This window comes from Bombus bifarius, unplaced genomic scaffold, assembly GCF_011952205.1.
Source record: "Bombus bifarius isolate JDL3187 unplaced genomic scaffold, Bbif_JDL3187 scf7180000010289_frag, whole genome shotgun sequence".
NCBI lineage: Eukaryota > Metazoa > Arthropoda > Insecta > Hymenoptera > Apidae > Bombus > Bombus bifarius.
In genome coordinates this window covers 1-12984 of record NW_022885595.1, presented here as the reverse complement: position 1 = coordinate 12984, position 12984 = coordinate 1, and the positions used below count along the sequence as shown (strand labels likewise).

At 37.6% G+C, this 12984-nt stretch overlaps 1 protein-coding gene across 1 annotated transcript; it reads left to right on the top strand.

Moving 5' to 3' along the window:
• Window positions 1-8017: 8017 nt before the first annotated feature.
• LOC117216646 lies at window positions 8018-8609 on the top strand. The gene has a single exon (XM_033463528.1). The coding sequence runs from the start codon at window positions 8018-8020 to the stop codon at window positions 8519-8521; it is 504 nt and encodes a 167-aa protein (XP_033319419.1). The 3' UTR covers window positions 8522-8609.
• Window positions 8610-12984: the final 4375 nt, after the last annotated feature.

Sequence of the window (12984 nt, the reverse complement as noted above, 5' to 3'; positions counted from 1 at the left end):
GAATCGCCCGAGAGTACAAGCGGCAATCAGGACGAGGGCAGCCACCCACGCGAGATCAACTCCACCACCCATAACGAGAGACGGAGCGAACGCAATGCCGACTATAAGATCGAACGAACAGCCACTAAATACTGTGGGGGAGTCATCCCACAACCAAACAAGGCCACAGACAGAGAATCCAGAATCTCAAGACAAAAGGGAAAGAGCGAAGCACAAGCAACCGGCGAAGGAAAATCATCAAGAGTTGAATTCAGATTCGGAAGGCGACCTCTCCGAATTATTTCAGTAAAATTTAACGATTCTCCAACGACCCCAACTGCACGAATAGTTTCCCCAAATCTAAAAACCAAGACGAGTTTATTGTTAGACTCTGGATCGGAAATCAATATTATCAAGAAACCTGCTTTACCCGATTCAGCCATCATCGACGAGAAAGAATCAATTGAAGTGCGAGGAATTACGGCAACGAGCCTGGTCTCCCTAGGGCAGACGGTAATACAGGTCGCGGGCCATCCGGTTATTTTTCACGTAGTCGATGATTCATTACTAATCGATCAAGACGGAATCTTAGGATCCGAATTTTTTGCAGGTTGTAAAGCTCGTTTAGATTATGAAGAAAAACATATCAAATGGGGAAATATTTATATTCCCTTCGACACTAAGGAGAAAATAATTATACCGAAGCGAAGTTCAATAACGTGTTCAATTAATATCGCTAATCCAGAGATAAAAGAGGGATTTATTCCAAGAATCGAGCCGAGCAAGGGAATCTATTTCGGAAATGCAGTTGTGAGGAATCATAAAGGAAAAGGCTATATAAGAGTAATAAATACTACTTCAAGAGATTACGAATTTACAACACCGACGATGGTAATTAAGGAATTTGAAAATCCCTCCCCGCTTCCTAGGACAGCGTGTAATACAGTTTTAAAATCGAAGGAAAGTAGATACGAAAAAATAAATGAGTTACTACGACTCGAACACTTGAACGAAGAAGAAAAGGAAAATGTAAAAAAATTGATTCGTAACAATCAAGATAGATTTCATATTCCAAGAGATACATTGGAGGCAACTGAAGTTCTGCAACATAGAATAATTACCACAGATAATATACCAATTAATACCAAACAGTATCGATATCCGCCAATACATCGAGAAGAGATAAATCGACAGATTCAAGAATTGCTAGATACGGACGTAGTGGAACCATCAATATCTCCATATAACTCCCCGTTATGGATTGTGCCCAAAAAACCCGATTCGCAAGGAAATAAACGCTGGAGATTAGTTATCGATTATAGAAAATTGAACGATAAAACGATTGGCGATGCCTTCCCATTACCCAACATCACAGAAATATTGGATCAATTAGGAAGTGCAAAATATTTTTCCACGTTTGACTTAGCATCAGGCTTTCACCAGATCCGTATGTCGCAAGAGGACGCCCACAAAACGGCATTTTCGACACCATACGGACATTTTCAATTCAAAAGAATGCCCTTTGGATTAAAAAATGCCCCAGCAACATTTCAACGTTTAATGAACTCGGTATTATCGGGTCTGCAAGGAATAGAACTATTCGTCTATCTGGATGACATAGTGATTTATTCCAGATCTCTCCAGGAACACGAAATTAAATTTAATAAATTAATGGAAAGACCGAGGACAGCCAAATTACGATTACAACCCGATAAGTGTGAATTTTTACGGCATGAGGTGAATTATTTGGGACATATAATTAGTGAGGATGGCGTGAAACCCGATCCAAAAAAGGTCGAAGCCGTATCAAAATTTCCACGACCAAAGAAGGCGAAAAATATCAAACAATTTCTGGGACTAGCAGGATATTACAGAAGATTTATACCCGATTTCTCCAAGGTCGCGAAACCATTGACACAACTATTAAAGAAAGATACTCCCTTCAAATGGACGGAAAATCAAGAAGATGCATTCAATAATTTAAAAACAGCGTTAATGACGAAACCCATTCTACAATATCCAGACTTTTCTAAACCTTTTAACCTTACCACAGACGCATCAGGATATGCAATAAGCGGTGTACTGAGTCAAGGGCCAATCGGAAAGGATTTGCCGATTGCGTATGCCTCAAGACTATTAAATTCCGCCGAACAAAACTACTCTACTGTCACGGTGGTCGTGAGAACGCAACGAAAGGATGGTTATGCCTCACATACCTTGGTCAGCAAAATGATGGCTAAGCAGTAATAGAAACTGACAAGAGTACCGCTAAACAAAACGAACTAATCGCTACCCTGATTGAACAATTTGAAAGCCTAACTCACGAGTTTAGAAGCTTTAGAAACAGCACCGATCAAAACATTAAAAACATAAAAGAATTTGCGGAAACTAGCGATAGAAATCGCTCTAAAGAAATACGCGATCTTGCAAAAACCATGGAAATAAAATACGACACCGAGACTGACCAGTCGCAAATAAACGCCCATTTAGAAACCGCTGCTGATAACGTAACGGATGACGAAACTGACGGACCGAACACGTCACAAAGACCACGAGCCGCATCTAGCCGCGCCGCGATTAAACCAATAAACAACTACAACGAAGATCGAGGGCTCGAGGCAGATAAGGCCATACGAACTGTCGAGACACTACGAGGTCGAGATGACGTAGGCGTTGAAGATTTCATCTTATCGGTCCGCAAAGCAAGAGCTAGGTGCAAGGCAAGTGACAGAGAGCTATTATTAGATCTCATACTGATCGAAAAGATTACCGACAACGCGAAACGAAACATACGATATCTAAAAATCAACTCGTTCGAAGACTTATATTCATGCTTAAGACAACACGTATTAACACCAACAACTATTAGCAACTGTAGGGACAAATTAAAGAATTTAAAACAAGGGGCAACAGAAAGTGTACAATCTTTTAACTCCAGATTCCGACAACAGCTAAACGAATTAAATTATGCAGTCCAAAACGAAAACCGCACACCAACAGAACGACGCGTAGCTATAGATATTGAAGAACGCGAAGCACTTAAAACATATTTGCTCAACTTACGATACGAGATAGGACAGATGGTGGTATCTAGCGATCCAAAGAACCTGAACCTTGCCCAACAACTAGCAGCTGATAGAGAACAATGGTTACGAGAAGCAAATCGTGTTGCCAACCGCCCAAAGAATCAATCTCACAACATTACATTAGTATCCAAGCGAACTACTACCGATTCACAGCCACAAACTTCTGCTCAGCTACCTAGCGACCATTAGACGACCGCATGAAACCGAAGTGTCCAAAGTGTTTACGAATTGGACACACAGCCGAAAAATGCTACTCTCGAAATTTTCCATTCGCCAGCCAAGGAAAGATTCCACCTCGAGTAAACCAAACAACGGAGAACCCAGAGGAAGCTTACCTCGAGTTAACTGCACCACCACCGGAAGATTACTATCAATCGTACTGCAACGAAGAGACGGAGGAAGAGCCAGATTCCTCATCGATACCGGAGCAGGAATCAACCTTATAAAAGAAAAAGCCTCACTAAACGTCCAAACTTCTAACCCAAAAACCTTCCTAATGGGAAGTGACAAACATACCACTAACAAAATTTGCAATTTAACCATGCTCAAGAAAAATCATCAATTCTACGTAGTCCCTAACAACTTTCCCCTAATCGAAGATGGAATAATCGGACTCCCATTCCTTACAAAGTATCAATACAGCGTCACTAACAATAAACTAACCTTAGACGAAATTATATTACCATTCCAGGAAACCGATAGCAAGATAAGACCAGGCGAAACTCTAATCTCAGCCCAATACATCGAAGGAAAGCCCACAACAGTATGTTTCATCAACACTGGTAAGCAAATCTGTCACATTACAAACGAAATAGAGAAACCCGATAAACTAAGCCAAATTAATAAATTCGCACAAATAATACGTACCAAACATATTGATCCAGAACTTCGAGAACCCCTTGAGAAAATCCTCATCAATTACTTAGACGTTTTTAATATGGAAACAGACTCATTACCATGTACCAACTTGACAGAACATACAATCACACTCAAGACAGACAAACCTATAAACATCAAATCTTATAGACCGCCCGAATGTCATAAAAAGGAAATCGAGACTCAAATCAACGACATGTTAGACAAACAAATCATAGAACCATCGGACAGTCCATATAACGCACCAATTTGGGTAGTTCCAAAAAAATTAGATGCATCAGGCAAACAAAAATGGAGAATCGTTATAGATTTTAGAAAATTAAACGAGCAAACAGACCAAGACGCGTATCCTTTACCAAATTCGGACGAAATACTCGAGCACTTAGGCAAAGCTAAATTTTTCTCGGCCCTAGACCTCTCGTCAGGATTTCACCAGATACCTATGGAGCAAAATTCCAAAAAATATACTGCATTCTCAACCCCACAAGGTCACTTCCACTATAATCGCATGCCCTTCGGCCTTAAAAACGCACCGGCGACGTTTCAACGTATGATGGATACCGCGCTACGGGGGTTAATAGGAAATAACTGTTTCGTATACCTGGATGACATTATAATATTCGGGAGCACCATCCAAGAACATAACCGAAATCTAGCCATTATACTAGACAGACTACAAAATTTAGGATTAAAAATACAACCGGACAAATGCGAATTTTTGAAACCGGAATTAGAATACTTAGGACACGTAGTAACAAAGGAAGGAGTAAAACCTAATCCCAAAAAGATTCAAGCCGTGAAAGACTTTAAAACACCAAAGACCGCGACCCACATAAAGTCATTCTTAGGACTCGTTGGATACTATAGAAAATTTATACGTAATTTTTCTAAAATCGCAAAACCATTGACAGATCTCACAAAAAAGGACACTCCATTCTACTGGACCGATAGACAACAACTTGCATTTGACACACTAAAACAAAAACTCTGCGAAGCCCCTGTACTACAATATCCAGACTTTGACAAAACATTCACATTAACAACAGACGCAAGTAACGAAGGGTTAGGAGCAATACTCTCCCAAGACGGACATCCATGCTGTTATATATCCCGAACTTTGAACCCTCCTGAAAAGAATTATTCCACAACCGAGAAAGAGTTATTAGCAATAGTATGGTCAATCAAAAGACTAAGACAATACCTACTTGGTAGAAAATTTAAAATTCAAAGCGATCATCAAGCCTTGAAATGGTTAAAGAATGTTAAAGACCCCTCATCGAGACTCATGCGATGGCGTTTGAGACTCGAGGAGTACGATTATGAAATCGAATACAAAAAAGGAAAAGAAAATACAGCTGCAGATGCTCTATCCCGATTGTATCCTATCACTAATGAAGAAATCCAACCCAATGTAGAAAACCCGGACTATTATGACGAGTATATAGACTGGAAAATCAATATCACCCCAGCTCCGATAACCCAAAAACCTAACAGACCACACTTTAAACAAATTACAAAGACCGAACTGGGAGACTTTAACGAACAGCATTGGTTGCGTCAATTAACCAAACACTTTATTAAACACCGAACCGGACGCTTACAAATAGGAATAAACGACAATAGCTTCAGCACGTTAGAAAAGGTAAATATTCAACTCATGCTAAGGTTTCTAACAACTAGATTCCCTCAAATTAAATTAATATTTGGACAAGATCCGCCAGTAGACTACGATAACGAACAAAAACAAACGATACTACGCGAAAATCATAACGAATTAGTAGGACACTTAGGTATACACCGCACCGTGAAACGAATACAAGAGCACCATCACTGGACAAACCTAGAACAAGACGTTACAGAATTCATACAAAACTGCGAAACCTGCCAACGAGAAAAGCTAAATCGTATCAGGGCCAAGGAACAACCTATGATAACTGACACACCCTTAATCCTAATGACAAAATCGCAATGGACATATTCGGACCTCTCACCAAAACCAAACGGGGCAATCAGTTTATCCTGTCTATCCAAGATCAATTAACCAAATATCTCATCCTCATACCCTTAAAAGACCAAACAGCCAACTCAATCATTAACGAACTTTTGGATCACTATGTGTACATATTTTCCGCACCAAAAAGTATTCTGACGGACATGGGACGAAATTTCGTATGTAAATTGATGGACACATTTGAAAGGGCTTTCAAAATCCGACACATAAAAACCACTTCTTTCCATCCACAATCTAACGGATCCCTTGAACGAACGCATGCCGTAGTAAAGGACCTTATTCGAACTTGTACGACCGACCGACAGAACGACTGGGATGAAAACTTAAAATTAATATGCATGGGATATAATACTTCAGTACACGAGACGACCGGACATACCCCATTCGAACTAACATTTGGACGACAAGCTAACATGCCATCCTCAATATCAACCACTCCTAGCCTAACCAGAGAACAATTGTTTAACCTCTGGAAAAATCGACACAACGCCTATATAGCTAAAGCAAGACGAGTTACCGAATCTAACAAAAAGCGATACCAGAGGGATCAAATGCGAAAAATTATTAAAACACAGACGATATTCCGAGTAAAAGATAAAGTATGGGTACATAACGATCACAAAACTAACAAGCTAGACCACGAATGGCTAGGACCTGCAGAAATCCTCTCATCCAATCCACCCACCTATCTTATCGAATATTCCAACGGTCACACGCAAAGAATCCACGGTAACAGGCTAAAACCCTACCTTTCAGGAAGAAGACCATAATATGGATCATCATAACACTCGAGTACATTAGAAGCGATCTAGAAGTAAAACCATTGAATTACGCCAACATATTCCTGGAACACATTGACAATTGCTATCTGTACAACGAACAAATAGATATCACCCTTATAGTAGGCCTTAACGATCCAATTGACCAAGTTAATAGATTACAACGCGTAATAGATTTAATAGACCGTCAATGTAAACCACCTTGCGCTTACATACCAGAAATAAGCAGCCTAAAATTTAAGTACAGAAATCTTCAAAACCTGACTCGGCAACTCAAATTATTATTGCGTTATAAAAGCAAACGCGGATTGCTCAATGTCATAGGCTCAGTATCCAAAACTTTATTCGGAACTCTCGACGAAAACGATTTAGAACTCATTAACAAGAACATCGATACATTATTTGATTCCAACAATAAAATAAAAACAATTCTTAGTAACCAAACCGCACTCATCAAACGCGTGCTAGACAATACCAAAACAAATCAACTTGAAAACTTAGCCAACGATATACACAAGATTGAAAACCACAATGAAAAAAACGAAATATTAGTCTCCCTATTAATTCAAACCGAATCTACCATATCAGAACTCCATATAAACATCGACGAAATTTTTAACACTGTTATGTTAGGGAAACAAGGAATCATAAACCCACAAGTTATAGAACCCGAACAATTCTTAAAAACACTTGACCAAATAACGAGACAAAACTTTATGACTAACCATATCGAACCTTCAGTTCAAAACTTTCAACTAATTCTAGATCTAAGCAAACTAAAGGTATGGATAAGAGATAACAAACTTATATATACAATAACTGTGCCGCTTTTGGAAAACAATGAATGGAAAATAACTAAAATTTACCCGATACCTTCCAAACAAAACTCTGTATTCATTGCGCCTGTAATAGAAACTGATTTGATACTAACCGACTCAGAACAATACACCTTTGTCGATAGTCACTACTTAAACAAATATTGTAAACGAACGGCAATCATCCACATTTGTAAAAGAACTCAACCGAGTCACAATAGAATCAATTCACCTGAATGCAGATCAGAATTAATTACTAATCGACAGACGGTCAAAACTTGCCCGACTGCTGTCTTCAAGCTGGAAGAATTGACGTTCGTACCTTTGCAGACGGAAAACCATTATATTATTATTCCTGCGAAAAATGTACAAATCGACGTGTTATGTAAGACACATAAAATCCTAGAAATTAGACAACCAAGCTTAATTAGCAGTAAAACCGGGTGCATAATCACATACGATCATAATATTATGAAAATAGGAGGATCACATAAAAATATCTCTTACGAAACCAAATTTAAGAATAGCATATACAGCTTCGAAGAAACAGATGTTCCAATATTAGAGAAAATATTAGAAACAGCTCCAAAAGTAACTCACAATTTTAACCAATATAAAGCCAACCTCGACACATTACAAACACAAATCAGTACCCTGCAATTTGAGCGACGCATAAATTCATTGAAGGAATATGGCATATCCACACTACAAATATTAGGAATCATAGCCCTAGGACTAGGAACAATATATGTAATGTACAAATGTAAACTTTTCGAATGTCTACGCCGATCATTTCCTAAAAATGTACGTATCAAAATACTCTGCCCTACCGCTCGCGTAAACAGGATCGATCAAACATCAACAGTACCAAGGACGGTCACCTTCCAAAATATCACCGAAGACGAAGATGAGGGGATCATTCAACTTAGAAGCCCCACCAGAGCCTTACGCTTTAGCGGAGCAAAGCGAAGCTAAGGAGGGGGGAATGTCACGGTGGTCGTGAGAACGCAACGAAAGGATGGTTATGCCTCACATACCTTGGTCAGCAAAATGATGGCTAAGCAGTAATAGAAACCCTATGTGACCGGCATCCAGCGATAGCCCCTCCACAGGAGCCGGGTCCTTGATATAAAAAAGTACCTCTCGAGTCGTTGTAAGAACATTCTTTTCTGTGCTGTTTGACCATTCTGTATCGTTACTCTGTCAGTGTTCAATAAATTTTCTAATAACAATCAAAATTTAAGTACGAATTTCTCACCTTGCGTGCGGAACGTGAAATTACCCCGAATCGACGTGACACTACCATAGAAAAGGAGTGTCTGGCAATTGTTTACAGCGCAATGCACTTCCGACCGTATCTTTACGGAAGAAAGTTTACTATCGTAACCGATCATAAACCTTTAGTGTGGATGCATTCTATCAAAGATCCTACTTCTAGAATTTGGAAATGGAAATTAAAATTATCGGACTTTGAATTTGATATTGTATACAAAGAAGGCAGAGCGAACGCAAACGCAGACGCATTATCTAGGAACCCTCCAGAAGTTTGTTTACCAATCAGAAAGAGAGAGGAAGTCTCACCGATTCGCTATCCTGTCCCAAAAAGATTCGAAATAGACACGTCAACGGAAGACTCTCCCGTATTCGAAGCCAAACCACGCGTCTTGCCTCAACCCAGTGATTCCAAAAACCAAGGAAAGGGTTTTACCCGAAAACATTTTACAATAGAAGAAACCCCCATAAAATATTTAGACCAAGCACTAACAGAAATCAATGTAAGTACAGACAGAGAAATAACCAATCGAGAAAAGGAAGACACGGACACGACAAGCGAAAAAGAAACCTCCACTGTAGTTCCAGAACTAATTCAACAACAAGAAAAGGACACGAGACCTACGATAATTGCGGAACTAAAAATTTCGGAAACCCGAGACTCAATTGCAAGAGTAAGTGACCATAAAGTAGTATTTATAGATATACACGGCAAACCGATAGATAAAGGAGCCTTAGAAATGAAGGAAACGGGAAAATTGCCTCGTTATGAAGATTTAATGTTAGAAAAAGCAAGATTGAATTACGATTCCGGAAAATACATTGTATCCCTACCGATAAAGGAAAATAGAAATATTCCAATAACACCAGACAATTTATTAAACTCGCTAAGATCTCTATTAGACGTAGTAAATGAAAAACAGTTAACTTCGTTTAGCATTAGCAAAGGAAACTTGGAGGAAATACCCTGGCGATATACAATCAGAAAATTAAAGGAAATATTTATGGAAAAAACCTTATCCATCACCATTTGCACTGGAGAAGTAATTACTCCACCTGTGGAAGCGCGGAACAACATAATACGAGAAAAACATGAATCAAGCGTAGCAGGACACAAAGGAATTACCAAAACTTATCAAAGAATACGACAACACTACTATTGGGAAAATATGAAAAAGGAAATTCAAGATTACGTAAGAACATGTAAGGAATGTCAATTAAAGAAACTCACAAGAATAAAAGCAAAACAACCAATGGTACTTACAGACACACCAGGTAAAGCATTCGATAAAATTAGTATGGATATTGTAGGACCATTACCAAAAACTCAAAAGGGAAATGAATATATATTAACCAGCCAAGATTTATTAACAAAATACTCAATTGGGATTCCACTAGGAGGAATCTCTTCAGCCGAGATAGCGGACGCTTTTGTAAAGCGATTTATTTGTCGTTTCGGATCACCGAGAGCTATTCTCACTGATCAAGGAACGAACTTTACATCCTCAAATGAAGAAAGTAGCAAAGAGATTCCGCATCAAACAATACACCACGACGGCATATCATCCACAAAGTAACGGTTCAATCGAAAGATCTCACCACGTACTGATTGAATATCTCAAATTATACATTGAAAATTCCAGAAATTGGGACGAATGGGTAGAATTAGCTATGTTTTCTTATAATACCTCTGTACACGAAGGAACGAAATTCTCCCCGCACGAATTAGTTTTTGGACATTTAGCCAGAGAACCTACTGGTGAAGTAATAATCGAAGAGAACATGGAACCAACATACGCAGAATATCTCGAAGACCTGTTCGATAAAATTAACACCGTACAACGAATGGCAAGAGAAAATTTAATAAAATCCAAACTAAGATCAAAAGAATATTACGACCGACGAATCAACCCCCAGGATTTTAAAGTAGGAGATTCGATATATTTACTAAAAGAACCCAGTAAAGGAAAATTCTCCGATCAATATACTGGACCATATAAAGTGCTAGAAATCCTGCAGAACCAAAACGTCAAGATTGAAGTAAAAGGGATTCCGCGAACAGTGCACTTAAACAAGCTAAAACTAGCGCATAATCGAAATAAACAATGAATAAAGTGATTTCAGTGGGCAACGTAGTGCAGTAGTGTATGTTGTAGTGCTGTTCGTCGAATAATACAGATATCGAACACCTAAAAGGAAAAAGGGAAAATTATTATATGTGTTTCAATTATTGCTTAAATATAAAACGTGTTAACTCAATGAACAATTAACTAGTGAAAGTGAAAGTTACCTTGTGAACAAGTGATCAACATACAAGAAAGTGTACGTGCAAGTATAGGTTATGGATCGTTGTTCGTGGAACATAATGTATGACAGCTACCTAAAATAAATGAATAAATTAGTCTCAATTGTCTCAGTGCAAAATACGAGGTTACTAAGTGTTATAACTATATTGTGGATAAATCAAAAGGAAGTGTGACACTGTTCGTCGAATAATACAGATAGCGAAAACCTAAAAACGAAAAAAAAAAAGGAAAATTATCATGTGTACTCCAATTATTGTTTGAATATACAACGTGTTGATTCAATAAAATTAAAAGAGTGAAAGTGAAAGTTACCTTGTGAACAAGTAATCATCATACGAGAAGGTTTACGTGCAAAATAGGTTATGGATCTCTGTTTGCGAAACACCATGTACAACAGCCAGCTGAAAAATAAATGAACCAATTAACTTCAATTGCCTTAATGCAAAATACAACAGTACTAAATGTTATAACAATACTGTGGAAGCATTGCACTGTTCATCGAACAACACAGATGGCGGAAACCTGAAAAGAAAAGAAGTTTATTACAAGTGCTCCAATTACTGTTTGAATGTGAAACGAGCTAGTTCAACGAATAACTAAAACGGTGAAAGTGCAACTTACCTCATGAACAATTAATCACCATACAAGGAAGCGTACATGCATGAATTTCGCAGACTAACAAGAAGAAATAAAATAGTTGATAAAGTATAGAAAGCGGTTAGAAAATAATCAAGATAGATTAATTGAGAGTTAGTAATAAATGTAACCGGAGTAAAGGGATATTTGGTTATGTATTAATCTACGTAGTATTGTGATGTTAATTTGTAATGCACAATAGTGGTCGCACATACAATGCATTATATGTATATATTAAATTAAATAAATTAAACACCACCTTTATGACCACAGATATAAGACGATTGAAGGCAGCCGTAGTAGAAGGCAGCCGTAGTAAGTATCCAAGGCATATCAAAGAATCGGATGATGTTGCGGGAACGATCCAGGTAAGTGATGCAGCAACGAAAGAGTAGAATCTGAAGAATTACAGACAATGTTAATCTAACAAGTAGATTTTAATCACTAATAAAGAAACCAATTCATATCATACACAAAATAATAGCAAATAGCAAGTACATGCAATAATAAATTAATAGGGAAAATAAGAAAGGTTAATAAACACAGGAATAGGTTAGAAATTAATCAAGATAGACTAACTAAATATTAACAACATGACTGAACTCGGTGCAAAAGAATAAAGTTACGCTACACAAAATATCTGGTAACACAATACACAAAAACATTAACTAAATTAAACAAGACTTATATAAATGCAAGTCACGTATAATCAAAACAATGACTATCGAAATTCGATAACAATACAATCCATGCTATCACATTAAGGTAGCACACGGTATTGACACACACAATATCATGAAACACAAAACAATATTACAAAAACATTACTAAGTAAAATTATAGTGATTAACAATTAATTAACTATTTCAACGACACGCTACTGTTGACATTAAACCAACGCCATACCAAAGATACACGCGAGCGGCCATGTTGAAAAATTCGTCGCGCTCACATCCAAATAATAGCCAATAGAATGTAATACAGCATCATAATAGTAATGTTAGGTACTAATAAAAAAAAAACAACAACAACAAAAAAAAGGGGAGAGAGTTAAGGAAAATACATATAATAAATAACAACTAACATAATCATAACATATTATATATATTATATTATATACAGAGATACAGTATTCATACAAGGAACAGGTCCGAATGAAACATATATATATAAAAAAAAAAAGAAAAAAAATATATAATATATATATTAACTATTTTTGTATGT

Bases quoted from the DNA above. Each gene is read 5' to 3' on its own strand.
- LOC117216646 (XM_033463528.1), top strand. From the start codon at position 8,018: ATGAAAATAGGAGGATCACATAAAAATATCTCTTACGAAACCAAATTT.